The sequence below is a fragment of the Caenorhabditis elegans genome, chromosome V (assembly GCF_000002985.6).
Source record: "Caenorhabditis elegans chromosome V".
Lineage (NCBI taxonomy): Eukaryota > Metazoa > Nematoda > Chromadorea > Rhabditida > Rhabditidae > Caenorhabditis > Caenorhabditis elegans.
In genome coordinates this window covers 2,604,273-2,631,074 of record NC_003283.11, presented here as the reverse complement: position 1 = coordinate 2,631,074, position 26,802 = coordinate 2,604,273, and the positions used below count along the sequence as shown (strand labels likewise).

Here is a 26,802-nt window from a genome sequence, read left to right as displayed (position 1 = left end):
AGTTTTTGAGCTAATTTTTTGTATCGGAATTTGTTGAAATTCTTTTAAAAATGTTCTAGAACATTTCAGAACTTTCTCAAATTTTCCAACAGGTTCTAGAACATTGTAAAAATTTCTCGATGTTTTCAGAAAGTTCTAGAACATTCCAGAAATTTTTTTCTCCGACTGGCGTACCCCTGATTGTTTCGGTAGTTCTCAAATAGCTTTTGAAAAATAGGGGTTTTTTTAAAGTTTCTTCAAGTAAAGTCACAGAAAAAAACATTTGAGGAAATTTTCAGATAGCTAGGTCTCAAGATTGTCATTTTATCGGAAGACACGCTGTAAACTGCAGGAATTTTCTCAGAATTTGAAGTATTAGGGAAACACAAAATTCTGCGAATGCGTATTGCACAACATATTTGACGCGCAAAATATCTCGTAGCGAAAACTACAGTAACTCTTTAAATTACTACTGTAGCAAATCGAGTCCGTAAATTGACACAAGCTCTACAATAGTCATTCAAAGAGTTATTGTAGTTTTTGCTAAGAGATATTTTGCGCATCAAATGTGTTGTGCAGTACGCATTATCAAAATATCCACATGGTGCCAGGCTGACCCATTACGGTTTGATCTACGAAAAATGCGGGATTTTTTTGCCCAAAAAAGTGTCACGTCATCACGTTTTTAACCATGCGAAATCAGTTGAGAACTTTGCGTCTCTTCTCCCGCATTTTTTGTAGATCTACGTAGATCAAGCCGAAATGAGACACTCTGATACCACGTTTTTAAAGGAATTTCCCGCTTTATAACACCTATTGCACCGGGGGACATTCTTACTTCACTTGGCTTTACCACATGAATCATATTTGTTTTTCTTTCAAGGTTTCTGATATCATCTTTGATCTGCAAGAAGAAGAAAACACGCTCAGCAGCACCTGCTAATCAACATAATTGCCTCCCTTACTTTTTTCGGCGAGACCTTGGTGGTTTTTTCTCACTTAACATGAACAAAACCTGTGAATATTTTTTGATTGAAAACCCGCATACCTCTACGGTCATTCCGTTGTCGATTTTTATTACTATTTTATCAACTATTGTGAATCTCGTAGGGTTCTATGTGATTTTGTTCAAGTCTACAAAAGAGACCAAGCTCTATCTTTTCACACTATTCGGAAATCAGCTCTCGTTATGGATAGCTCAAGGATTTTGGGCAATATTTATGAACACTATGCCACTTTTCCCATTTCCTGCATTTTACTCAACGAATGTTTTCAATTTTTCAACGCATGCCACCATTCATATCTGGGTTCTATTATTGGGCGTTTTTGCGGTTTTCCTAGGTTGTCAATTGATTGTTCGGCACAAGATGATTGTTCGTGCAAGTAGTTTCTTTAATGCAAGTTTTGAAAAATAAGCATTAGAGTTTCCTATTATGTAGTTTCCATTCAGTTCGATAATTGGGTCTACATATGTGCTCTAATCCTTGGATGGTGCTTGCTAAATGGATCACTTCTCACTGTTTGGACACTTTTCAACAATCCGTACGCAGAAAAGTTTCTAGAAATTCAAAAAGTTTGTATTCTAGGTTTCTGTACATGAACATAAAGTTTTTGTAGAGCTTCCCGGGTTGCCAAAAAGTTTTTGATTTGCCTGGAGTTTTAGTCATCACAGATGCAAACCTGTTATACGTTTGGTTGGGATTAATGGCGTTAATCGGAATTGCAGTGGATGGTGTAAGTTTTAGGTTTTTAGGCCTTTGTTTTAGGTCTTACTAGAGGGTTCATATGTTTCCAAGTTACCGTATTTCTTCTATTAATATAGCTGCAATACTATTGTTCGATCGTCTTCCCGCTTGCAATACTAATAGGGAGTGCAAGACTATTAGGGAGTGCAAGACTAATTTTCGGAAGAAATTTCGACACATTTTAGAACTTCACGAAGCGTATCTTTGCGGAGGAATTTTTATTAACCGCCTATCAGGAAAAATGCAAATAAAATAATAAAACCATAAACAAAAACAAAAACAAGAAAAACTTCAAATTATCCAACCGAAATAATAGAACTGTCCGAATTGTATCCATCTTCCTGCGAGCCATCAATCTCGATTTGTTGTGCAAGATCAGAAAGCGTGTTATCGATTCGGGTTCGATTCAGAAGATCGAGACCTGATGGAATTGATCCTGATGGCTTGAAACAGTGAATTTCGTAATCTTCGCTGCCACCGATTGCGGTTGTAAGACCACATCCTTTAAATGATTGAAGAATAAGATCCTTTGGAAGTTCATTCCAAGCGCTCTCGATCCATTCCAAATATTCAAACATTGATGGCGGACGCATATTGTTGTTTTTAGTAAAACTCTTTGCGCCATGAACCATCCAATCTTCATATTTGCGACGAATGCTTGATTTGAAACTTGAATTCCAGAACACGTCAGGAGCCTAAACAATAAGTAAACGTTTTAATTGATTAATTAATCTGAAACCTGAATAAATTTAGTACATCCTCCGGGAATGACTGCGGTGCCAATTTTCAACGATTTCAACACAGCTTTTGTGGCGTCACTGATGTGGCATCTAAATGCATCCCACGCGAGGAAGCGTTTTCCAAAGAATGCTGGGCCGATAATGGTCTTGAGATAGTAAGCAGTTGCTTCGTCGTTGAAAAATGTACGATTACACCAGTTTAGCTGCAGAGAATTCTGAAATCTCTTCACGATTTCTTGGTCAGGTCGGGTACGTGGAAGCAACACATACGGACGACATTTATAGCCATCGGCTCGTGCTGTCAGAAGAACTGTTACGTGCATCTTCTCATGACCAGTAGTTTTAACCGGAACCTGGAAAGTTGAATGAGTACAATAGATACATGTCTGATGTGTAATGGTATTGTGAATGGTCGAAAATAAAACGTTACCTCCTTTGCTCCTTTTTCATTTAGTGTCAGCGAATTGGAAAAATCTAAGTAGACAGCAGTTTCGTCCGAAGCGAAAATATGTGAATTTGCATAGTTATTCTCACTTCTCATTTTTTCGACATATAAAATGTAGTCGACAATTTTTTTGGAATATTCATCGGGCTCCTTCTGGCACGTTGTTGTTGCTCTTCTGCAACTGAGACTATGTCTTTACATGAATCTGTCAAGCCAACCATTCGATGCCTAAACGAGCTTTTAAAAAATTTGTCTATAAAATGAAATCGTTGACAACCTTAAAATCACTGCTTCCCACAACTTCTTTGGCTTTCTGACGAATCAGGAATCGGCTCACTCGAAACTTTTGCTTTCTCTGATCATGAAACCAGGAGATCATTTCATCGTCCAGATCTTTGAACTTGAGAGCTCTACCTCCACCCTGTAGTCGCTTCGTTGCTTTTACGTCGGGATTTCTTCTGAATATTGGGTTTACAGCAGTTTTTTACTTTAAACTTACAATTGAGCAGAAATTTGTTCTTCCTGAGCAACCCATTGTTGGATGTTCTGGCGGCTAACATTCAAATCTCTTGCTGCTTTTGCTTTAGTGTACTTCTTAGCGTATTGAATCGCCTCAAGTTTGAACTTCATGCTGTGATTCTTTTTAGAACCTTTTGGAGTATTAGACAACGTCGGATTACTTGGCATGATTACCCTGTAACATACTTTACAATATTTTGAAAAAGGAAATGTTGAAAATGACTGAAAACGTTCGAAAAAAGAAAAAAAACTCGAAAAAATTAGAAAAAAAACAATACGAAAAATGGCGGCGAGTCTCGCAGCGAAAAAGGGGGCAAGACTAATAGGGAGTGCAAGACTAATAGGGAGTGCAAGACTAATTTTCGGGAGGTGTTCGAGGGGCAATACTAATAGGGAGTGCAAGACTAATAGGGAGGCCATATTAATAGAAGAAATACGGTAAACTGAAGACCTGTCCGGCTAAAGCCTATCCAAGTCCTCCTCAAGCTCTGTCTAATATTCAGGTTTGTCTGAGGTTTGCACAAGGCCTGTCCACGGGCAGCGTAGCACTGCACGGTTTACCCAAGGTCTGTCTATAGCCGAAGCTTGCCGAACGGCTTCTGAAAGCCTGTCCGAGGTTTGATCTCACCATTGGCTTGTCCGAGCTATGACCTGCTCGAGTTGTGTTCAAGATATTTTGAAGGCTTGATCGAGGTCTAAATTTACTTTAAGCACGAACCAGATCTATTATCCAAAAAAAAAACGATAGCAAAATTTTCTCATAATTAATTTTTGATCAACCTGTTAAACTGGACTCTGCCCCTAATTTTTTGCCGTTGTTATTTTTGTTTGGCTGTCTCTTCGAATGAAGGAGAGGTCTAACCAACAAAGTAGATCAAAAATATTTTTGTCGAAATTTTGCGATCGTATGTTTTTGATAATTAATTTTATAATATCTAATTTCTTACTATGGTCTGCTCAACTTAAAGTGTTGACAGTTTTTAAACTTTAATCACAGAATTCGTTCACCAACAATATTTTCAGGCCTACGCCGTTTCCAGTTTTCTGATGCTTTTCGAATTATTTAAACAAACGAGCAAAATGAGCAAGAATGCATTTGCACATATGAAAAAAGTGGTTGTAGACACTATTGTGCAGGTAACCTTCTAGGGCCACGGTTTTACAACTTTAAAGGTCTTATAGATTCTCATCAAGTCCCTATTTATCTCTACATGGGCATTCTGGATTGTTATATCCTACTTTGTTGATAAGAACGTTGACACAAGAGGTACAATTCGACAATCCTTTAAGTCAACTACAATTTAAAAATTTCAGCTGCGTCCACAATCATCAACTCGCTGTTCGTAGCCGCCCCGATTCCCGGAACTATTTCGATGATGGTTCAAAATGCTAGCTACCGAAAATTTATAACCGAAACCATATTGCGCAGAAAACGTTCCGAAGTCAATCCGTACCAATCTACACTTCCAGGCCGTCTTTGAATATTGTTTCTTAACTTTTAATAAAACTTGAACAGTTGTTATTTCCGACAATGCTGCAAAATGATCTATCCAAATTGTCTCCACTTTTTTAAATTAAAAACCAGCCGCTCGCAAGCGCGCGGAGTACCGCCAAAAAATATTTTCGGTTTTTTTGTTGAATTTTTTGAGCTAAATAAAATGTCTATAACCGTTTTAATGAAACTATTCACGTGGTGTCCGGCTCTCTCATTGCGATTTGATCTACAAAAAATGCGGAAATTTTTTCCCCTAGAAAAATGTGACGTCAGCACACTCTTAACCATGCGAAAGCAGTTGAGAAGTCTGCGTCTCTTCTCCCGCATTTTTCGAAGATCAAACGTAATGGGACATCCTGACACCACGTGACTATTCTTAACATTCTTGAACGTAGTACTTTTTAGATGTTCTTCAAATCATAACTATTCGAACGTTTCAAAAATATTAAAAGTCTCTATAACATTTCCAGTTTTAGAAATAATCAAATAGGTAGTTTTTTGAACACTTTGGAATGAAAATTTTCGAAATTTTCAAGTCCCATTCGATAGTTTTACGGAACGATTATTACATTTTTAAGTATGTAGAAAATCTCAACTGTTTTTGAATTTTAAAGGAAATTCTAGAAATTTTGAAATATTAGTAAGAGTCTCGAAAAATATTTAATAGTTTTTGAGCTAAAAAGATCAACGGATGATCGAGTATTTCATGTCGAATGGTCCAGTAGAAAACGAGTACAGTTCGCCGTCTCACGAACATATCGAATTGGTTGACGTGCTGTGGAGAAGTGTCATTGCTGAAGAGGAGGGCACACGACAAGTTTCTCCTGCTGGTCAGTACAAATGTGATTTGCATACGTTGACGGAGAAGTTTACAGTAGCGGTGAGTTTGAAAGCTTCCCTAAAAAACTGGAAGAGTATATTGAACTCTTGTACCCAATTAAATAGATGAAGCTTCTGGCACTAAAACGTATCCATTTGGTTTTCAGAACAAATGTTTTGAATCCCCGTCTATTGTCCCCCATTTTTTCAAAAAGATTTACCGGCTTAGCCAAAATTTGCATTTGCCTTTGGCTTTGCCAAAATTGAGATTAACCGACAGGCTTAATCTCAATGGGTATCACAAAATACTCATTTATTGAAATATTCATTTAGTGATAGGAAAACTTGACACTCTGGTTGCGTCTGGCATTGGCAGTTCACATACAAAAAACTGAGGCGAAATTTCACGGCAACCGCAATCAAACCAAGTATCTCTTTGTTCTTGATGAAATGCCATGCCATGTAGTCACGATCAACTTCTGGCTCAATTGGCTGTGAAGATGCCTTACACATTGTTGAAGAGCTCCTAGAAAGCTCCTAAAAGGCGCACGGTGACATCAAGATTTATTGCACGTTGTCCAGCAATAGATTGATAAAATTTTAGAGGGCTAGGAGTGACTACGGTGTTGATAGTTGGAATGAGAAGGTATAAGAGAATAATCATGATTGGGTTCAGGAAGGGCAATTTCGGCAATTTCGGCATTGTCGGTTGCCGAAAATTCCCAATACCGGCAATTGCCGAAATCGCCGATTGCCGAAAATTTCCGAATGCCGCGCACCTCTGGTTCTGGGAGAAGATGATTGAATGGAAAACCGTATAGAGATGATGGTGTCAAACTACTCGTTTATAATTTTAAACAAGGTTTCAGCCACTCACTGTCCAAGAGAAATCTCTACTTGAAGATCTTACGAAAGGAGTATATGATGGATTCTTTGAGTCACTCAATGAAAATCAGTATAAGCAGAAACATCAGCAACAACAAGAACAAACAAAGGCTCCAACTCAAAAAATGGAAGAGGATCTTGTTCAGTTTTTCGAGGATGTTACAATAAAAGAAGATCAATTGAAGCAGCTTTTTGATAATAATCCAGTAATCAATAATTTACCTCTATCAGAAGGAATTGTTTATAATCAGGCGAATAGTATAGTTTATATTTAATTACTGTATTTTCATTCAACATTTTTCAGTGACAGAGATGCAAGAGTTGCGGGATTTCTGCAATCAATCATCCATTTCAACAATTGCTGCTCAGCCACAGTCTTTTTTCCATTCTGCCGATTCACAGACTGTCGAGCAGTGGCTGCCAACAGACGTTGTACTAAACGAAGGTGAGTTGCTGTTGGTTGCACTTTCTCCCTTCTCTCTCTCTTTCCCTTCTCCCTTCTCTCTCTCTCTCTCCCTTCTCTCTCTCTCTCCCTTCTCTCTCTCTCTCTCTCTCTCTCTCTCTCTCTCTCTCTCTCTCTCTCTCTCTCTCTCTCTCTCTCTCTCTCTCTCTCTCTCTCTCTCTCTCTCTCTCTCTCTCTCTCTTTTATCCTATCTAGACATTCAGCACATTTTTTAAAATGGCAGAGGGTTGTAAACCTAGAAGCGGCAAAAACCATTTCAAGATATCTAGATGTCTGAAACCCATACTTTTCAGTTTTCTTCTAACTATAACAATTTTCAGTGTTCCCAACATCCAACTACGAGTACATTGGAATGCAGAACGATAGTCTACAGGCAGTTGTCTCAAATGAGCAGATTGACTACGCCTACCAATCTATTGGTCAGACTCAGACTCCACTCAACATTGGGTCTACAATTGGTGGCGGTCCCCAGCAAACTCAAATGAGCCCAGAAAGTGTTACAGTGACTGCAACAGCGTCATTCGATCTGTATCACTCGCAGAAACACTCGTTTAGTGAACGAACTACGTGAGTAACTTAGTCTGAAAGTTTCGAAAGTCTCTTGGTATCCCGATAGCTATTTACTTAAAAAGTGCATTGCTCAATAGAGCTAGTGGGTACCCATCAGGGATGTCGCAAAAAATGTTCGACCAAAAAACATAAAACAAAAAAGTTTCTGTTTGAAATTTGGACCAAAAAAAAAACAACAAAAAATCAAATTCATCGAAAAAACCAAAACAAAAAACAAAAAACAAAAAAATCAACGCTTGATTTTAAAGGTGGAGTAACGTCAGTGGGGAAATTGCTTCAAAACATGCCTAGGGTACCACAATAACCAAATACCATAGTAAAAAAATTCTAAAAAATTTTCTAAATTGTTTAATGATTTTTTGAAAATTGCAAAAATCTCAGTTTTTGCCTATTCTATTTGAATTACCGCCAAAATTATTTGTTTTTTTTTATTTCTTGTTATTTTCCACCGATTTTTTTTTCAGTGTATCTTACTTGAAATATAAAGCTTGAAATATAAAGAAAAAGTCAAGATAAATGCAAATTTTTGATTAATAAGCTACTTTACAAATTTCAAGCAAAAATATACTGAAAAAAACTCTGTGGCAAAACAAATAGGTGAAAATAACAATAAATAATAATAAAAACATGCAAGCGCGCTCCATCAAACAAATCATTTTGGTGGCAATTCAGATAGGAATGAGACAAAAACTGATATTTTTGCAATTTTCAAAAAATTAAATAAAATTTAGAAAATTTGTTCGAATTTTTTACAATGATATTTGGTCTTTACCCCACTGGCGCTACTCCACCTTTAAACGGGACCAAACGGAAATATTTCATAAAATATTACAACTTAATCATCTTTTTTATTTGGTTTCTTTTGGTCTAAAAAAACCAGAAAATCTATTTTTCCAAAAAAAAAAAGTTCAAAAACAAAAAAACGACAGCCCACAGCCCTGGTGAGAGCAGTCTTCAATGTACTTTTATGCAAAAGTTCAATAATTATATAATTTCAGTGATTCGTCATCAACGTCTCCACGTTCATCACAATCTTCGATTAAGATCGCACGAGTCGTTCCACTGACCGGCGGACAACGCAAGCGGGGACGTCAATCCATAGATGAACAGCTCGCTAGTGACAATGGGCTTCCAGTGTCAGCATTCCAGATCTCGGAGATGTCACTGAGCGAGGTGAAACAAGTGCTGAAGGACGAGAGTCTCAACGAGTATCAAATACAGTTGATTCGCAAGATTCGTCGACGCGGTAAGCATACTGATCCCTATTGATGACAGGATTAAACTGCTTTTTTATTTTCAGGAAAGAACAAGGCTGCTGCTCGCACTTGCCGTGAGAGACGCAGGTCGAAACCTTACTAAAGCCACATAGTTAAAGATAATTAATTCCCCCACGATAATCTTTGTTTCTTTGCCGGGTCTCATTTTATTTTGAACTACTCATTTCTTCCTTTGAATTCCTCGATTTTCCAGTGAAATACCTCACCCACTTCGATCCCCCATAAAGTGAGCAACCCCCTTCTTTCAACAGTTTTATCTCTTCCATTCCCTTTTTCATATTCATCTTCACCATTTCTTCATCATACCCTATTTGATATTTTATTATCTGATCCCCCATCCCCCAGCAGCCCACTTTTTCTACCCCCTGTCCCACATCATTAGTAACCTAGTTTTTCATTTATTCATTTATTTTTATTTTCAATTTCTCTAACTCATGAATTGTCGATGTAAAGATTCATTGCGTAAAACTTGCCATTTTTTGAGTTTTTAAAATTGATTTTTGCTGTTTTATTTCAGCCAAATTTCAGCTTTGTTTTAGTTTTTGTTCAATTTTTAAAGGTGGTCTAGTCGAATATTTTTTATTGCTTTATTAAACTCAAAATTGTCTGCAAACACCGAATTTCATAATGAAACTTCTTGAAAACTTCTCAAAAAAAAGTTATGACGGCTCAAAAAATGTCCTAAAATAAATTAAAATTTGAAATTTGAGCGACTTGTCAAGCTGCTGGAAACTAATATTTTTGAAATCACCGTCAAATTTTGAGTGTACCCGTCACTTACCTTGCGTTTTCAACTTGATTTAGGTATTTTAAAGTTGATGAACAAAGTTGAGTTTTTTAAATTTTTTAAACCAAATACCTTTGTTCATTGAAAATACCTACATCAAGTTGAAAACGCAAAATGATTGAACTATATTAAAAAATGAAATTCGCGATTTCAAGCTCAAATATAAAATCAGGGGATTTTTTTTTGAATTTTTTCACTTAGATATTCGGAATGAGGGGCAAATTTGGAGTTATTTAAAAATACTTGCCAGAATTCGGTACCCCACCTTTAATGACACCAGTGAGTTTATTGTTAATACTCCCACATCAGCTAACCCATTGAAACCATTGAACAGTAGAGCGCTCTCTCATGAACATAGATTTTGCCGTTCCTTCAATCTTTTCTCTCTTTTTTGTTGTTGTTTGAAATAGATAGTTTCAATGTACTTGCAATATTCTGTTTCATATTTCCACTTTTCTGTAAGAAAGCCAAAGAAAACAACAAAACATCCTACCCTACTATTATAGTCCAATTTCTAAAAACCTCAACCGCTAAACGATCAAATGACCATCTGTGACGACGATAATCTATTTTTTCTAGACGCTAATAATCGAATTTGTAGTGAGAGAAAAAAAATAAAAAAATAACCACTGATCATGTATAAATTATATACTTGCCTCCAATTAAGCTTGCCGCCCAAAAAATATATATCAATCACATTTCTCCAGAAACGTATTTCTACTATGAACTTTTCCTACTTTGACACTCCAAAGTTTCTATCCACAAGTTTGCATTTCATTACCTGCATAGAAATACCTGTTCACGTTTTTGGTGTCTACATGATACTGTGTAATACTCCGGACTCCATGAAATCCGTGAAATGGAGCATGTTCAACTTACACGTTTGGAGTGTTTTCCTCGACTTGAGCATTAGCCTAATGACGTCACCATTCGCATTGTTTCCAGTGCTCGCTGGATTTCCGTGTGGAGTTTTGAAAGAATTCGGGATTCCTACGCCAGCACAAATTTTCATAGTTGTGGTGCTATTTGCGTGTAAGTATTAGTTGCTTAAAGAAATTAGTTTAAAAAACATTATTTTATAGTCGTCGGAGTCGCCATACTCGGCATTTTCGAAAACCGGTTCTACATCATGTTTGCTGAAAATACTTTCTGGAAATTTGTAAGAGTTTCCTATTTCGCTTTCAACTACATTCTGGCATTATTATTTTTTATTCCTCCATATCTGCGTATACCGGATCAAGACCTGGCGTTACAGCAAATTTACAAGGTACGGGGGTTGTCAACAAAGTAGAATCTACAAACTACAAAGTAGAAACTACAAACTACAAACTACAAACTAAAAACTACAAACTACAAACAATAAATTAGAAAGAAGAGAAGACTTACCAATCAGCGATGCGCAGAGACCGTGACCAGTGGTCACTGACCACCATCGCTGATTGGTTGGGGTTTCACTTGGGCGCGCATTCAAAATATATTTTAAAAATCTCACATTTCCAGGAGCTCCCATCAAATCTCCCAAATTGGATTACAAAAGCAGACGTATTTGTTCTAGCAACCGACATAACCTATTCATTATTATCAGTGTTCCTCGTTGTGATATTCATTATATCAGAGATCTTGTTCTTCATATTCTACGTCAAAATTCAAATGAAATGCTTGGCTAGAACGTTGAAACTGTCCAAGACCACTTTGAAGATGCAACAGAAGTTTCTGGATGCCATTCATTTTCAGGTTTATATTCAGATCAGGAGTGGGCGGTAAATTTTTTGACAAATTCGGCAAATCAGTAACTTGCCGGTTTGCCAATTTGCCAGAAATTTCAATTCCGGCAATGTGCCGATTTGCCGGAAAAATTGGTTGCCGCCCACCTCTGATTCAGATAACACGAATCTATAAGAGAAATACCCTCTTCAAGTTGTGTCCCTTTGTCACAGAATCCTAAACATAAGGCTAAACATAAGCCTAAGCCTATGGCTGAACCTAATCCTAGGCTTAAGTTTAAATCTGAGCCTAAGCCTAAGCCTAAGCCTGAGCCTGATCATAAGCTTAAATAATAAAACGTTTATTTTCCAGATGTACACCCCATTGATAATTCTGGTAATCCCATTAGCATACATCGGATACGCTATATATTTTGATTTCTACAACCAAGCTGCAAACAACATTTCTTTCATAATTATCACTTTTCATGGGCTTGCCTCGACTATTATTATGCTACTGATACACAAACCGTATCGGGAAGTTTGTGTGAACATGTTCTGCTTCAAAATTCTGAACAAAACTACTCCAGCCGGACATACGAGGCTCAATAGTCTTGTGACAATTTTGCCGGTGCGATCAAGAATTTAAATGTTTATTTGGATTATAATTTTTACGAAATAAAGGTTTGCCCAATATGGATATCTGCTTTATTGACGGTTTTCTACATACAAATAAAAAACTGGGTCTCGTAGCGATGGGTCTCACAGCGCTGGGTCTTGACACGATGGGTCTCGTCACGATAAGTCATGTAGCAATGGGTCTTGCCACGATGGGTCTCACCACTGTGGGTCTTGCTACGATGGGTCGCACAGCGCTAGGTCTCACAGCGATGGGTCTCGCCACGCTGGGTCTCACAATTCTAGGCCCCGCCACGATGGGTCTCACTGTTCTCTGTCTCACCACTATGGGTCTTGCCACAATGAGTCTCACAGCGCTAGGTCTCACCACGATGGGTCTCACCACGATGGGTCTCACCACGATGGGTCTCACAGCGCTGGTTCCTGTCATGATAGGTTTTACGATCGAAAATTTGATTTCAAATATTATTTATAATATATCAGTTTTTGTACATGATAATTTCAGGATTAAAAATTAAAAAAAAATATCAAAAAATATTTGCATCAAAAAACAGTTGGCTTATATTTGACATAGGCGGTTTGTCCAATATGGATATACGCCTCGTTGACGGTTCCTGCATACACACCGAACACTGGGCTATCCTTATGAGCCTTACTCATTTTTCCCTCCGGAGCCAACCGGAACTCTCTCAGCTTTTTCAGTGGCTGCATCTCCTTGCTCATTTCTCCTTTTTCGGGGTCAACCGTAGTCAGGACGCAGCGAGTACACGGTGCAAAGCATTCGAGATGCGCTTCTCCGATGCGAATTTCGGCCCATTTGTCCTCGTCCCACGCGGCGCAACCTTCGATGTAGATTGATGGACGGAAGTTGCGCATCGTCACCTTAATTATTGATTTTTTTTTTGGTTGGTTTTTGGAGAGAAAATTTACTTTCTTATCCAATTTCTCATTGACAGCTTTTAGTGAAGCTTCAGTAGCGATGAGAAATGGTGCCAAGTCGGTGAAGCCAGACTGAAAAAATTTCGAATTTCGGAAATTTGAATTGATGTCTGTGGAACTACAAACTACAAACTACATTTTATAAAATAAATATTTTCAAAATTAAAATCCTGTTTAATGAAGTTTTTTTCGTTTCATCAATAAAAACATTTTCAGAATAATACGTGATTTAAATTATCATCTTCGAACTACATTCTACAATATACAAACTACAAACTACAAACTACAAACTACAAACTACAAACTACAAACTACAAAATACAAAATACAAAATACAAACTGTGCAAAACGAACTGAACATTATAAACTTCTGGATGTGCACTATCAATCACAAAATGGAAACTGCAATCTATATATTACATACTACAAACTACAAACTTCATACTACAAACTACAAACTACAAACTACAAAAAAACCCTACGTTGTCCTTTCTCTTTGGCACTGGAGTATTCCACCATTGATCATCGGGAATACACGTTCTTTCGGTGTAAAGTCCTTCTTTCGAGAAAAGCAGTCGATAATTTGGCTCTTCAATATAATCAGACAACAACTTAGCAACTTCATCTCCACAGTCATAGCCATCCTGTTGCAAATTGTCGAAAAGTCTGAACAATTTTTTGTAAATCTGCTACTAAAAAATGAAAAATTCCAAACTTACGTGGCTCGAATGGTTCGTCCATTTTCTACAACTTTCTTCAAATCAACCGACAATTTAGGATGTCCTGGCACTGAAATTTCCAGAATTCCATCGGTCATGTAGCTTTCCACATTGACCAATTTTGGCTTCTGGCGGGCGGTGATGAATCTGGAGATTTTTGAAAAATAAGTTGGGAAGTGAAGCCACTTGGAAAATTGAAAAAAAAATGAAATTTTCAATTTCAGGCATGATATCAAGACGCAAAATGAGCCAAGACATGGGCTGAGCTTAAATCTACCGCAGTTTCTGCGATTGGGGGTGAAATGGTTTAAAAACACGGACTATATTACAAACAAATAAAAACGACAAACTTCAAACTACAAACTTCGAACTACAAACTACGAACTACAAACTACAAACCAGGGGTGGGCGGCAATTGCCCTTCGGCAAATAGGCAAACTGCTGGTTTGCCGATTTGCCGGAAAATTTCAATTCAGGCAACGTGCCGGTTTACCGATTTGCCGGAAATTTTCAATTCTGGAAATTTGCCGGTTTGCCTTTTTCAATCAATTTTCCGGAAGTATTTAGAGAGATTTTTTTATAAGACGGAAACACTTCAAACTGTTCCTTTTAGAAATTTTTTTCCGTTTTCTCTAGATATTTTCATAGAATTTGCTTACTTTTAAAAATAGATGTAGGAACATTTATAGAATGCGTACAATTTTGCCGATTAAAATTGATATTCTGAAATTTCCAAAAAAAAAAGTGCAAAACCACAATTTGCCGATTTGCCGGAAATTTTTAATTACGGCAATTTGCCGATTTGCCAGAAATTTCAATACAGGAATTTTGCCGATTTGCCGGAAAAAATCGTTTGCCGCCCATCCCCTACAAATTACAAACTGCGCACGATAAACTGAAGGTTATATCCCGAACACTATAATCTTGTGTACAATAGAGAAAAATTGAAAACTACAAACTACAAACTACAAACTACAAACTACAAGCTACAAACTACAAACTACAAACTACAAACTTGGCATGTAAAGTAAATTTGTCGTGACGAGACCTAAAAACCGAAAAATCAAAAAATTTTTCGTCTGGGTAATACAAACTTTTACGTGTAATTTTTTTTCTAAAACTCACTTTCCAGTGCTCTCCTCAACTAGCACAAATACACGATCTTCCAGCTCCTCCATCATGGGTCCAAGTTTTGTGCATTTGAATGCGAAAACCTGAATGATGGTGACTTTTTTTCAAATATTAATAATATGATTTCTCACATCAACCGGCTTGCAAGATTTGATCGGATAAATGTGAAGACCTTTGACAATTCCAATCGGGACCCATTCCCGAGATTTCGCACTCACGTAGGAATAGATTTGACGGGCGGTCTAGAATATGGCATTTGATTCGGGCCTACCGTGTGCCTACCTGCCTATGTTCTGCCTACGCAGGTAGGCAGGCAGTCAGGCAGCTTGAAAAAAATCTTACATGATAGAATATAAATGAGCTTGCCAAGCATCCGATCAACACTTTTTTGTCCTTGTCGAGCTCGAGCATTTTGAAAATTCGGGTTCTTCTGAAATAGCACGTGGTGGTGTCAGAGTGTCTCATTCAGGCTTGATCTACGTTGATCTACGAAAAATGCGGCAGAGTTCTCAACTAATTTCGGTTTATCCGAAGGTTTATCCAAAAAATTCCCGCTTTTTTTGTAGATCAAAACGGAAAGGGACAACTAATAGTGATTTTGCAAAAAAAATATTTAAAAAAAAGAGAACAGCAGGGAGAATTAATAGAAAAAAACAACACAAAATGGGACAAACAAACCTGCTGACCGACCCCCCACTATCTACAACCTATTTCTGCCTCATTGTCGGCGTCTCCTCCATTCCCTGACTCTCTCATATAGTTGCTGACAAAAAGAAGTGACGTCACGAAAGTGTATTTTGTAGGCACCCGTTCAACACATGGGGAGGTCAAAACACAATGTAGGGCCGGAAAAAGACAAGAAATTTCAGAAAATTCAGAACCAATTTAGAATTACGTTTTTTTTTCAAAAAAATGTATTTCATATTAGTGATGACTTTTCTTATCAATATGTTCGATGAATGTAAAGATTAAGAATCAATACTTTATTTATGTACATTAATGAATATGTCGAGATTCACTTATCACGTGGATTTTGAACGCATAACTTCATTTGTGATAATCGGCGGATCCTGGGTGTCGTAGAGCATGAAGGACGCAAATGCGACTGTGGAAATGATGAATATCCACATTATGATTTTTTCGAGCATTCTGAAACATTTCTCAATTAGTTGTGTCAAAAATTAAAACGTAGGGTGTGGTAGCAATGGGCCTCACGGATCTAGCTCTAGTGGTGCTGCGCCTCGTCACGATGGGTCCTGTAGCGCAGGGTCTAAACGATGGCTGTTTTTTTTGGTGGGGCTGTCTCATTGCGGTTTGATCTACAAAAAATGCGGAAATTTTCCCACCAGAAAAACGTGACGTCAGCACACTCTTAACCATGCGAAATCAGTTGAAAAGTCTGCGTCTCATCTCCCGCATTTCTCGAAGATCAAATCAAAATGGGACATTTTGACACCATGTGTTTTAGGGAAAGGACTCGAGACGAAGGGTCTCACCACGATGGGTCTCATCACGATGGGTCTCACCACGATCGGTCTCACCAATTTCATTTTGAAACTTTTTTAAATCAGTGATTTTCGAAAAATCAGGAAAGTTGGGAAAAACTAGTTTATTGTAGTTTGTAGTTTGTAGTTTGTAGTTTATAGTTTGTAGCAAGTATCGGCAATGTTTTTTTTTTCTATTTTTCAAGATTTTTCTGAAAATGGAAATACGAAATTCTTAATTTTTAGATGTTTTTAACTCGTAACAGTAATTTTCGAAAACACAGGAAAATTTGGAAAAAAAAACTAGTTTATTGTAGTTTGTAGTTTGTAGTTTCTAATTTTCCTGCCAGAATTCGTTGGAACGCACAAAAGGAAAAAATGAAAAAGCCCCTGCAATTAAATTTTTGCCACCAATTTTTTGGTCATTGCATTTTTCAGATGATCATGTGCAAAAAATTATTTTGCTCCCCCCCCCCCCCCCCCAATAAAATTGATTAAATATTCAGAAAAGGTCTTCTGATCTACCGCGATAGGCTTTGTAGCGCAGGGTCTCGTAGCGTTGGGTCTCGTAGCGATTACCTTGCAAGCATCTGCCATTCCTTTCTTATCCTCTTCAAATGCTCCTGTGACGTCAAATCCTGCCGAATCGATTGCACAGAACTCAACACATCCACCACCACATTGTACATTGCCGGATCCAGAAGCTTCGAGCTATCTATAGACTCTTGCTCGATGAGCGAAGCGGTCTTGTTGTGCTGAAAGGTAAATTGGTAAACTATAAGAACTATATCTTGCTGAGAACCGAAAAAAACTTATATAGTTCAGTTTCACACAATATTTTCAACTGAAAATGTGTCTGAAAAAAATAAATCTTCTGCAATTCACGTGGTGCTAGGCTGTCCCATTACGAGTTGATCTACTAAAAATGAGGGATTTTTTTTGCCCAAAAAAGGTGACGTCAGCACGTTCTTAACCATGCGAAAACAGTTGAGAACTCTGCCGCATTTTTTGTAGATCAACATAGATCAAGCCGAAATGAGACACTCTGACACCTCGTGTGAAATTGTTACCGTTGCAAAAAAGTAGCATGCACAAATAGAACTGAACAACCATTCCCGTGGTGAAAAATGGTGGTGCATAACCAAAAAAAAACGCACACAAAAACCTTACCTTAGGCTCGTCGGTTTTCAGCAATTTTTGCTGAAACTGCACAAATCCATTGGCAAACTTTTTCTTCAGCTCCGACAATTTGTCCTGTATAAAAAATTGAAAAAACATGCTCAAAGCTGAGTGTGTGAATAATTTTCGGGAAAAAAACGATGAAATGGGATGGGACAAGTTCGTTGGTGCCGAAATTACGGTACAAGGACGCGTGACAAATTGGACAGTGACACGTGGTTTCAGGTTGTCATGTGGTAAGAGACTGTCCCATCACGGCGTGATCTACAAAAAATGCGGGAGGTGAGACGTAGACATCTCATCTGATTTCGTATGGCTAATAATAAGAGCGTGATGACGTCACAATTTTTCTGATAAAAAATTCCCGCATTTTTGGTAGATCAAACTATATTAAGACAGTCTGGCACCACGTGGGTTGTCTCTTTGCGATTTGATCTACAAAAAATGCGCTAATTTTTCCGTGACGTCAGCACACTCTTAACCATGCGTAATCAGTTGAAAAGTCTGCGTCTCTTCTCCCGCATTTCTCGGAGATCAAACCAAAATGAGGCATTTTGACACCACGTGCAGTGAAGGTATAAATTTACACTTACATATTTTTTCAGTCTCATCTTGATGCTCTCCTGGGTATTCATGAGCTCCCGCCCGAAAAACCACTGGACAAACGAGTTCCGATTCATTCGAATTGAGAGGAGGAAGGATCGGAGGCGACGGGTTATCGGGCGACCCTGAAACGCGTAAATTCTGACGTCGCGCAGAAAAAGAGGCGGAGCGCAATTTCGCAACTCTGCGGCACGGTTTTCCCTCCTATTTTGTTGATTTTTTAAAATAAAATTTCGATTTTACTTGTTTTATTCTTTTTTTTTCGAATTTAACTTTTGTAATTAAGTTGGATAGTATTTCTTTGCGAAAAAATTCAAACAAGTTAAATCGAAACTTTATTTTAAAAAAATCTATAAAAAACTGCAAATAGGAGAAAAAAAGGAAGAAAAAACCGTGCCGCAGGGTTGCAAAATTACGCTCCGCCTCTTTTCTGTGCGGCACTGTTTGACCGGTTTCCGGGAAATCGGCAAATTGCTGGAATTGAAAAATTCCGGCAAATCGGCAAATCGGCAAATTGCGGGATTTGAACATTTCCGGCAAATCGGCAAATTGCGGGATTTAAACATTTCCGGCAAATAAGTCGGCAAAATGTCGAAATTGAAAATTTCCGGCAAATCTAAAGTTCGTCAACTATTTTATAGCGAGATCAATCTAGACCGAAATCTAGACCGAAAATCGGCAAAATGTCGAAATTGAAAATTTCCGGCAAATCGGCAATCCGACAAATTTCCGGCAAATCGGCAAACCAGCAATTCTCCGAAATTCAAAATTTCCGGCAAATCGGCAAATCGGCAATTTTCCGAAATTCAAAATTTCCGGCAAATCGACAAATTGTCGGATTTGAACATTTCCGGCAAATCGACAAATTGCCGGAATTGAAAATTTCCGGCAAATCGGCAAATCGGCAGTTTGTCGGAAATCAAAATTTCCGACAAATCGGCAAATCGGCAATTTGGCAATTGCCGCCCACTCCGGGTATAGATATCTGAGTACAGCTAAAAAAGTCTCACCGCATTTCCCTGCATCTGTATTCCTAATGTGAATGTGGTGCAATATGTGGCCAAGAACATGATGAAGATCAGTCCAATGTAATATTGCCCGAGAAGAGGCACCGAATTTGATGTTGCCGGTAGTTTGTCGGACACCATCATTACTGTAAATATTATTAGTTTGAACCCTGTCTGTGATGCACTTGCATCCAGCTTGGCGTATTTTGCGCAAACACCGTCACGCGAAAATGCAGACTTTTTCGCACGCGATGCAGTGAAAAACCTCGTTTCTCCCTATTTTTTAAAAAATTTTTGAGTATGCCCGTGTGATGTGTAGCAGCTGCGCATTCGCCGGCCATCGGTCTAATTCACGACACGACCCGAAAATTGTCGGGCGCTGCGGCAAAGACCCGCTGTCGTGAGGCGCTATTGTTTTGTACGAAATAGCAGCCGACAAAAGACGGGTCCCTAAAAACTTACAAATAATAGCCAGTGAGAGCAGTGCAGTGACTCCTAGACTGACTTTTTCCGTATTCTCTCCGGTCGATGAGTGCGGGGTGAAAAATCCGATCACTGTGACTATGGTGATGAATGCCGACGGTATGATCAGCGTGAACAGGTAATAGCTCGGATTTCGTTTAATCGCGAAAAAGTATGAAATGTCAGGGTACGGGTTTGGGCAACAATCGTAGTACTTGAGATTGTTGCGATATCGGAAATCGACCAATTTCCACTCCATATTTGGGATGTAGTGGTTGAGAATTGCAAGGTTTGTTCTGGAAAAATGCATCAATAGGCGACGACCAAGTAGGTGGGATTTAAAAGCAGACGACATTTTACAGGCCCAGTTAAAAAAAATTGTTCTGCACGAGACTCGCAACCCGGGAAATGTCGGACGCTCAACACTACCATTCGGCTTTTAGCATACAGATAAGGGGTTGGCGGCAAGCAATGTTTTTCGGCAAATCGACAAATCGGCAAGTTGCCGGAATTGAAATTTTCGACGAATCGCCAAATTGCCGGAATTGAAATTTTTAGCAAATCGGCAAATCGCAATTCGACAAATTGCCGATATAGAAAATTTCCGGCAAATCGCTTATCGGCAATATGCTGAAATTGAAATTTTCCGGCAAACTGGCAAATTGCCGAAACTTAAAATTTCCGGCAAATCGAAAATCGGCAAATTGCCAGAATTGAAAATTTTCGGCAAATCAAAAATCGGCAAATTGCCGGAATTGAAAATTTTCGGCAAATCGAAAATCGGCAAATTGCCAGAATTGAGAATTTCTTGCAAATCGGCAAATAGCCGGAATTCAAAATTTGCGGCAAATCGGCAAACCGGCAAATTGCCGATTTGCCGATTCTGCCGGAAAAACGGAAAATTGTGGTAAAAAGTTTGTTTTTTTTTTGGAAATTTTAGAATTTCAATTTCAGTAGGCAAAGTTGTACGCATCCTATTAATGTTCCTACATTTATTTTGAAAATTAATCAACTTCTATGAAAATATATAAATAAAACTGGAAACAAAATTAGAAAAGACACAGTTTTAATTGGGTCCGTCTTATAAAAAATCCCTTTAAAAATTTCCGGCCAATCGGCAATTTGTCGAAAATGAAAATTTCTGGCAAATTGTCAATCCTGCAAATAGCCGGTATGTAAAAATTTTGGCGAATCGGCAGACCGGCAAATTGCATTTTTGCCGGATTTGCCGACAAAAAAATTTGCCGAACAGCAATTGCCGCTCACCCTGATACAGACGACACAAGAAAATGCAGTAGGCATTCAAGTAGGCTGCCTACCACCGCAGAACTTACGTATTCTTAATATCCAGCGGCGCCTCCGTCGGCTGCTCGGCTGTGTTCAGCATAATCTGAGACCCATCGTAGGACCAGGACGCCAACATTATGAAACAAATTTGCTGATCATATGGAAATTTTTCCATTTGTAAGTCGCAAGTGATATCTGTGATTATTGCTCTGGAAAAAATCTGAATTATGAGATTTTACAAGAAAAAATACCGAAAAAGTGAAATCTTTCCCGTATGCTCGATTTGAACGTTAGTCTGCATTTCGTTCTCCTTGATATTCATGTTGGCGCTAAAAAAACATACGAGTAGAATTCAATTTCAAACTCGCGCGTAAACGAGAGACCACCGACCAATAAGCGAGCTTAGCCACGCCCCTACCAAACTACGCTGATTGGTCGAACTTACTTATTATAGACTAGCAAATCTGGCTTCCAAATCATCTCCGACGGAACATGAAGTGACTTAATGTTCCCGAAATCTGATGGATTCCATGTCAAAAACTCATCCTGCCAATATTCTTCGATCCAGCAGTAAAGGGTGATTATTTGATCATTTTCGTGAACTTTTTGAATTTGCTTGAAATATAATTGGACTGTGACATTTGTTGGACCACTTGACTCGTCTTTTACTGGCCTGGAAATTGTTTGAAATATTTTATTTTGTCAAATTGACCATAATATACCGTATTAAATTCATTAACCGTATCGAATTTTTTATGACTTAAAATATTTTGCAGAATTTTTCGCGAATTTCAGAAGTATTCAAAAAATGCTACCGAGAAGTTTTAATTTTCTCACATTAAATTTATTTGGTGCCAGTTTCAAAATTACTTGAAAATGCTGCCAGGAAAATCAAATCTAAATTTTCTCACAAAAATTGACTAGAAATTCAAAATTTCTCAGAAAACATTTCAGCGCGAAATTCAAATATTCTTTGAAAAAATATTGACTGGAAATTCAAGTTTTCTGAGAAAAAATTTTGGCGGGAAATTAAAATTTTTTGAGACAACTTTTTGCCGGTAAATTCAAATTTTCTGAGAAAAAATTTTGCCGGGAAATAAAAATTTTCTTTGTGAAAATATTTACTGGAAATTCAACTTTTCTCAGAAAACACTTTAGTGCGAAATTCAAATTTTCGCAAAATATTCACTGGAAATTCAAATTTTCCCAGACAACATTTTGGCGGGAATTTCAAAATTGCTCAAAAAAATTCTGGCGAGAAATTTAAATTTTCTCAAACAATTTTTTCGAGAAAAGTTCAAAACTAGTTTTTAGTTCTCAAATTTTCATTTACTTTAAATTTTTCCTTCAAACCTTAATTCTTTATGATAGTCCCTGAACAAGTATTTTATCAGTTGTTTTTGTTGAGCCATTGCAAGTCCCTGAAACATTTTTTTGATAATAATTAGTATTAAAAATTAACCGAAAACTTACCATTAAAAAATGCAGCACCACTATCCTTAATAAAAGTTGAAAGCTTATCATATTGGGTGCTGAATTTTTCTGAAAAAGTCTCACATTTGCCCAAAAAAAATTTGAAACAAGAATGAATCTCCAGAAAAAGAACACAAAACCCGAGGAAAAAGTGTCACCAGAGGACCGATTTGTCAAAAAAAGGTTCCAATGTCACACGTTGTGTTAAAGCGGGGAAAAAAACCAAAAGTCAAATGGAAAATTTTCTGTTGGAAACAATTTGAGATACAGGCTAACAAATTTTTTGTGGAGCCTAGATTTCGGCGCAAAATTCAAATTATACTGTTCAACGGAAAAATCTTGGATTTTTTTTTTGGAAAATTCTTTGGCGCAAAGTCCAAACTTTTAAAAATTCTGAAAAGTACGAGTCTTCAAAAAAGTGCCAGAAATTTTTTGGCAGTATTGGAAAATTAGGGTATAGGCTTAGTCTTAGGCTTAGGCTCAGGCTTGGACTTAGGCTTAGGCTTAGGACCAGGCTTAGACTTAGCGTTGAACTTAGGCTTAGGCTGGGTTTAGGGAAGAAAAGAGAGGGAAAAAGAAAATGTTCTAGAAATTTATAAAAATCCAAAAAAAAATTTAAAAAATCAGGAAAAATATGACATTCCGAAGTAAAAAAAAATACTTAATTTTAAAAAAAGTTTTACGGGGGTTGGGAAGTTGAAATTTAAAGCTTCTGAAAGTCTCTTTCTGAAAATTAAAATTTTTTGGAAAATTTGGAAAAAATTGGAACAACCGAAACAAATTTTTGAAAATTGGGATTTTTTGGAAATTTCGAAAAAGATGAAATTGGTCTGGAAACCACTAAAAATTATAGTACATTTTGGAAATTAAAAAAAAAAACTAAAATTCCGGAAATGTCAAAAACTGGTCAAAGCTTCAAAAATCTTCGAACAATTTTTTTGAAAAGTCTGGGAATTTTGGAAAGTAACAGAAACTTTAGGATGTTTTTGGAAAATTCAATAAAAAAGTCTGGAAAGAACGGGAACCTATACAAAAGTACAGAAAACGTTCAAAAAAATTCAAAAAAAAAATTGAAAAATTGTGGAAGTTTTTGAGAAACCCCAAAGAACGTTGGAAACTTTTGGAAAATTTGGAAAAATTCTGGAAGCTTCTGGAAATTCTCACTTTTGAAAATTAAAAAAAAGTTCTAGAGCATCATTTTACAAAACCCAAAAAATTATTCTAGAATTGCACCTAGCTGCCAGTAAATTCATACAAGTCCTCTTACACTTCTCTTTTTCCAAAAAAAAAAAAACGAAAAGGATTTAGTCGGGGTGGGTAACTGGCATCTAATCGAGAATGCAGTAAATCTAAGCGTGCGAAAATGGCCGAAAATTCTTTTGTCTGAAAGGCTTGAGAAGGAAGCTTTCGAATTTTGAATGGGAGCTATCATGGACGGGGGTGGTGGTGGTAGATCAGATGACCCTTTTTTGAATTTTTAGTCAATTTTTTTTTTGGGAAGGAAAATTATTTTTTGGATATGATCATACTATGGAAAATGCAATGACCAAAAAATGGGTGACAAAAAAATTTAATTGCAGGGGTTTTTCCAATTTTTCATTTAAAGTACTCCGACAAAATTCTGCCAGGAACAGCTACAAACTACAAACTACCAAAAGATACTTTTTTCCCAATTTTCTGAGTTTTCGAAAATTCCTGTTTCACCTAATTGTTTCAAAATTATATTTCTGTTTTTGGAAAACAATTGTTAGCAATAGAAACAAAAAAAGCAAAGGTTGAGACTACAAAGTACATACTACAAACTATAAACTACAAACAACATACTACAAACTACAAACTACAAACTACAAACTAGAAACTAGAAACTAGAAACTAGAAACAACAAACTAATTGTAAGCATAACGAACTAAAAATTATACTGAACATTATAAACTTGTGAACATGTACATTATAAACCACTAAATGGAAAGTACAAACTTCAAACTACAAATAACACACTACAAACTACAAAGAACTAGTTTTTTCCCATTTTTTCCTGACTTTAAAAAAGTTACATTTTCAGATTTTAATTTTTTTAAAATTACATTTTTAGAAAAATACTGAAAAATAGAAACAAAAACATTGCCGATACTTGCTTCAAACTATAAAGTACAAATAACGATCTACAAACTACATACTACAAACTAAAAACTACAAAACATTCCAAACTATGATAGTATTGAAGGTAAGTAAAGGAACTAACTGAAAACAATTTTAAAACAATCCCGAAATAAGCTCCGCCCATATCTTGGCACTTTATAGTTCTTGAAACACATTTTCTTGCACTTTTTTTTGAAAAATGCTCTTCTTCAAATTAATAAAATATTTTTACACCGTAGTACTCAAAAAAACGTCATGATGGAGTAAAAAATAAACGCTCTTCAGATGTTCTGCCCCGAAAAAAAATTATTCGCGCACATTGTTCTTCGATACCTTCGCCTTGTTTTATGCTCTTTCTCAAGAGCTCTCATCAATTTTTTTTTCTGAATGACTGGATTGTTTTGTTTTTCGGTTGTGAGCGTAGTATGGAAAAATACTCGTAGATTTGCAGTCGTAGGCCTTCTCAGGAAACTGTGCCTGCCTACCTACAGCCCCAATAATTTGTTGAAGGTTAATTGAGCTATTAAGCAGCCGACAAAATACGAGGCCCAACTGATTGGCCAACTGCGCCAATGCGCGGCAAACGTGCTCTATCGCAATTCGCAGCCCGGGAGACTGTGTGTGTGTGTGTGGGGCTAATTTTTCGAACTCTCAACTTTCTGTTCCCGCTGACGTCATCTATTTTTGCGTCGTCTCAAACCACTGTTCTCGAGTTTTCTCACGGCTTTCTAGGACAAGTACACTCATGAGTTTCCTGGGAAATGAACTAAAAAATATGTTTTCGAGTCTCAAATCCAAAGTTCCGTGTCATTTCCGAGTCCGGGATCTTATTTTGGCGAATTTTTTCAAGATATCAAAATTGTTTCAAAAAATCTGCTCCCAAAGATTAAATTCCAAGGATTTTGCAGAAAAAGCACTAGACAAGGATGAAAAAAAAGCGAGAATGGGATATATGTGAAAGCATCATCACAAAAGATCGCCCCGCGCCACTATGAGAACGGAAATTGTGTTTTTAGAGTAAAAAGGAAGAGGAAAAGGAGGATCAAGACGAAAAGTCATCAGATGATGACGTGGAATTGGGTGCAACGTATGGGTTGGATTTTGCTATGCGGCCGTGGAAGAGAGATAACTAGGCCATTGTAAACTTAAGTTATATAACTTAATGTAAGTTAGATAAAAATTGGTGGTCACAAATTAAATCCATTTTTAATTAAGCTAACGAGAATGTCAAAATTTTCTTCCCGCCACAGATTATTTCTCTATAAAATTGAAACTCTCGCCCAAAAGGTTTCCTCAGAAAATTTGAATTTTACGCCAAAAAAGTTTACCAGAAAATTTAAAATTCTCGTCAACATTTTTTTCAAAAATTTGAATTTTGTGGCAAAACTGTTTTCTCAGAAAATTTGAATTTCCCACCCCATTTTTTCAGCGATTTCCAAAAAAAAACCTACAAAAATCTCTAATTCTAATATTTTACGGAAAATTGTGTTCTATGAGGGTGGCCGAATTTTTTATTTTTCTCGGTCACGTGGGAAATGCCAAAAGAGCTCATATGGTGCATCAAAAACAAATTTGAAAAAAAAAAAGAATTTAAGAATCTGAAACTTGGAAAATCGAATTTTCCAGTTTCACTGGAATTTTCAGTTTCCGGATCGTTTTTTTTCTTCAGAATTCAATTTTTTCAAAATTTACCCCGAACAAAGAAAAACAAAACATTTTGTGGTTAAACCGACATGAGTAAACATTTCGACAAAATCCCCAGTAGAAAAATCTAGAAGCGGGTGTCTGAAAAGGCTGCAAAAAGAATAGAGCGCTGAAACTTTTTCAAATGTGTCATTTTTATTGGTCGAATTAGCGGAGGCTCTGAAAATAAGAAGTTTTGTTTTCAAAAAGCGGGGCCTGATGCCAAGAATTGGAAATTTTACAACGTGGCCTAGAAAAAAAACTCGGCCAGCAATTTTTTTCCCGCTAGCCCACTTGATATCACGGATGTCAGGCTTCCCTCATAAATTGAAATGGAAGAGTTTTTCGAACTAGGCCATTTTGTCTCGGCCATATCTGGGGAAGATTTACGACGCGTTGCGTGTCGCGTCGCGGTTCGGTTTTAGTTGTAAAACTAAATGTATTTGTCCGTGTGGAGTACACGAGTTTCCCACGCGTTGTCCGGCGGGCGATTGTCAATGGAGCGCGAAAAATTCAATGAGGAGGGCCAGAACCCGTGTGATATTTGACCATTTTTCGGACTTAAAAAAACATTTTTAGCGTTCAAATAGGCCTTCTTTTTTATTCGAAAACTGTTTAAAAACAAGCGTT

At 37.2% G+C, this 26,802-nt stretch overlaps 5 protein-coding genes, 4 non-coding genes and 1 pseudogene across 21 annotated transcripts; 4 read left to right on the top strand and 6 right to left on the bottom strand.

Annotated features, from left to right (window-relative positions):
- Positions 1-983: 983 nt before the first annotated feature.
- On the top strand, positions 984-4,909 carry W02H5.16 (the record flags this gene model as incomplete). 2 transcript variants are annotated; one of them, NM_001316825.1, is made up of 6 exons in its annotated part: positions 984-1,376; positions 1,430-1,552; positions 1,597-1,713; positions 4,452-4,565; positions 4,611-4,695; positions 4,743-4,909. In NM_001316825.1, 6 exons carry the CDS (start codon positions 984-986, stop codon positions 4,907-4,909), a joined length of 999 nt encoding a protein of 332 aa, NP_001303754.1. The 2 variants fall into 2 exon arrangements, with proteins under 2 accessions (NP_001303754.1, NP_001256016.1); NM_001269087.1 differs by lacking the exons at positions 984-1,376; positions 1,430-1,552; positions 1,597-1,713 and having other exon boundaries at positions 4,476-4,565.
- A 705-nt stretch (positions 4,910-5,614) lies between these two features.
- Positions 5,615-9,019, top strand: sknr-1 (BZIP domain-containing protein; the record flags this gene model as incomplete). Of its 2 annotated transcripts, NM_001316826.3 has the most annotated exons (6): positions 5,615-5,803; positions 6,612-6,885; positions 6,932-7,072; positions 7,411-7,657; positions 8,659-8,906; positions 8,961-9,019. In NM_001316826.3, 6 exons carry the CDS (start codon positions 5,615-5,617, stop codon positions 9,017-9,019), a joined length of 1,158 nt encoding a protein of 385 aa, NP_001303755.1. The 2 variants fall into 2 exon arrangements, with proteins under 2 accessions (NP_001303755.1, NP_001303756.1); NM_001316827.3 differs by lacking the exons at positions 5,615-5,803; positions 6,612-6,885; positions 6,932-7,072 and having other exon boundaries at positions 7,443-7,657.
- On the bottom strand, positions 7,179-7,275 carry W02H5.14. Its single transcript, NR_068640.1, has one exon. It is a non-coding gene; the product is annotated as an Unclassified non-coding RNA W02H5.14 (non-coding RNA).
- W02H5.13 lies at positions 7,179-7,275 on the top strand. Its single transcript, NR_068641.1, has one exon. It is a non-coding gene; the product is annotated as an Unclassified non-coding RNA W02H5.13 (non-coding RNA).
- Positions 9,020-9,095: 76 nt separating the features above from the next.
- srh-271 (Serpentine Receptor, class H) lies at positions 9,096-12,125 on the top strand. Of its 2 annotated transcripts, none has more exons than NM_071317.4 (4): positions 9,096-10,756; positions 10,807-10,991; positions 11,225-11,458; positions 11,801-12,125. In NM_071317.4, exons 1-4 carry the CDS (start codon positions 10,447-10,449, stop codon positions 12,074-12,076), a joined length of 1,005 nt encoding a protein of 334 aa, NP_503718.1. In that variant the 5' UTR covers positions 9,096-10,446; the 3' UTR covers positions 12,077-12,125. The 2 variants fall into 2 exon arrangements, 1 of the variants encoding a protein (NP_503718.1); NR_133612.1 differs by having other exon boundaries at positions 10,670-10,756; positions 11,801-12,076.
- W02H5.15 lies at positions 11,707-11,760 on the bottom strand. Its single transcript, NR_068639.1, has one exon. It is a non-coding gene; the product is annotated as an Unclassified non-coding RNA W02H5.15 (non-coding RNA).
- A 396-nt stretch (positions 12,126-12,521) lies between the features above and the next one.
- F53E10.1 (MOSC domain-containing protein) lies at positions 12,522-15,285 on the bottom strand. The gene is made up of 7 exons (NM_071315.9): positions 15,198-15,285; positions 14,987-15,097; positions 14,850-14,938; positions 13,725-13,871; positions 13,488-13,671; positions 12,997-13,077; positions 12,522-12,948 (listed from the first exon to the last, which is right to left on the bottom strand). The coding sequence occupies exons 1-7, from the start codon at positions 15,264-15,266 to the stop codon at positions 12,610-12,612; spliced, it is 1,020 nt and encodes a 339-aa protein (NP_503716.1). The 5' UTR covers positions 15,267-15,285; the 3' UTR covers positions 12,522-12,609.
- Positions 15,286-15,812: 527 nt separating this feature from the next.
- acr-17 lies at positions 15,813-22,423 on the bottom strand (the record flags this gene model as incomplete). Of its 9 annotated transcripts, none has more annotated exons than NM_001028790.7 (11): positions 15,824-16,004; positions 16,919-17,094; positions 17,510-17,593; positions 18,112-18,246; positions 19,132-19,274; positions 19,591-19,886; positions 20,925-21,086; positions 21,129-21,206; positions 21,323-21,550; positions 22,231-22,298; positions 22,351-22,422. In NM_001028790.7, 11 exons carry the CDS (start codon positions 22,399-22,401, stop codon positions 15,878-15,880), a joined length of 1,548 nt encoding a protein of 515 aa, NP_001023961.1. The 9 variants fall into 9 exon arrangements, 4 of the variants coding, with proteins under 4 accessions (NP_001303731.1, NP_001023961.1, NP_001303732.1 ...); NR_133607.1 differs by having other exon boundaries at positions 15,828-16,004; positions 16,202-17,094; positions 22,351-22,419; NM_001316802.4 differs by lacking the exon at positions 17,510-17,593 and having other exon boundaries at positions 15,813-16,004; positions 22,351-22,423.
- Positions 22,239-22,259, bottom strand: 21ur-14138. The gene has a single exon (NR_068638.1).
- Positions 22,424-23,113: 690 nt separating the features above from the next.
- Positions 23,114-23,176, bottom strand: F53E10.3 (annotated as a pseudogene). The gene has a single exon. A coding segment is annotated over exon 1 (63 nt).
- Between the last annotated feature and the right edge of the window lie 3,626 nt (positions 23,177-26,802).

Excerpts from the sequence above, each read along its gene's own strand:
- srh-271 (NM_071317.4), top strand. The coding sequence starts at position 10,447 with ATGAACTTTTCCTACTTTGACACTCCAAAGTTTCTATCCACAAGTTTG. Across the intron at positions 10,992-11,224 it reads CGTTACAGCAAATTTACAAG|GAGCTCCCATCAAATCTCCC; the intron begins GTACGGGGGTTG and ends TCACATTTCCAG. Across the intron at positions 11,459-11,800 it reads TGGATGCCATTCATTTTCAG|ATGTACACCCCATTGATAAT; the intron begins GTTTATATTCAG and ends TTTATTTTCCAG.
- F53E10.1 (NM_071315.9), bottom strand. The coding sequence starts at position 15,266 with ATGCTCGAGCTCGACAAGGACAAAAAAGTGTTGATCGGATGCTTGGCA. Across the intron at positions 15,098-15,197 it reads GCTCATTTATATTCTATCAT|ACCGCCCGTCAAATCTATTC; the intron begins GTAAGATTTTTT and ends GCCATATTCTAG. Across the intron at positions 13,872-14,849 it reads GTTGAGGAGAGCACTGGAAA|ATTCATCACCGCCCGCCAGA; the intron begins GTGAGTTTTAGA and ends AAAAATCTCCAG.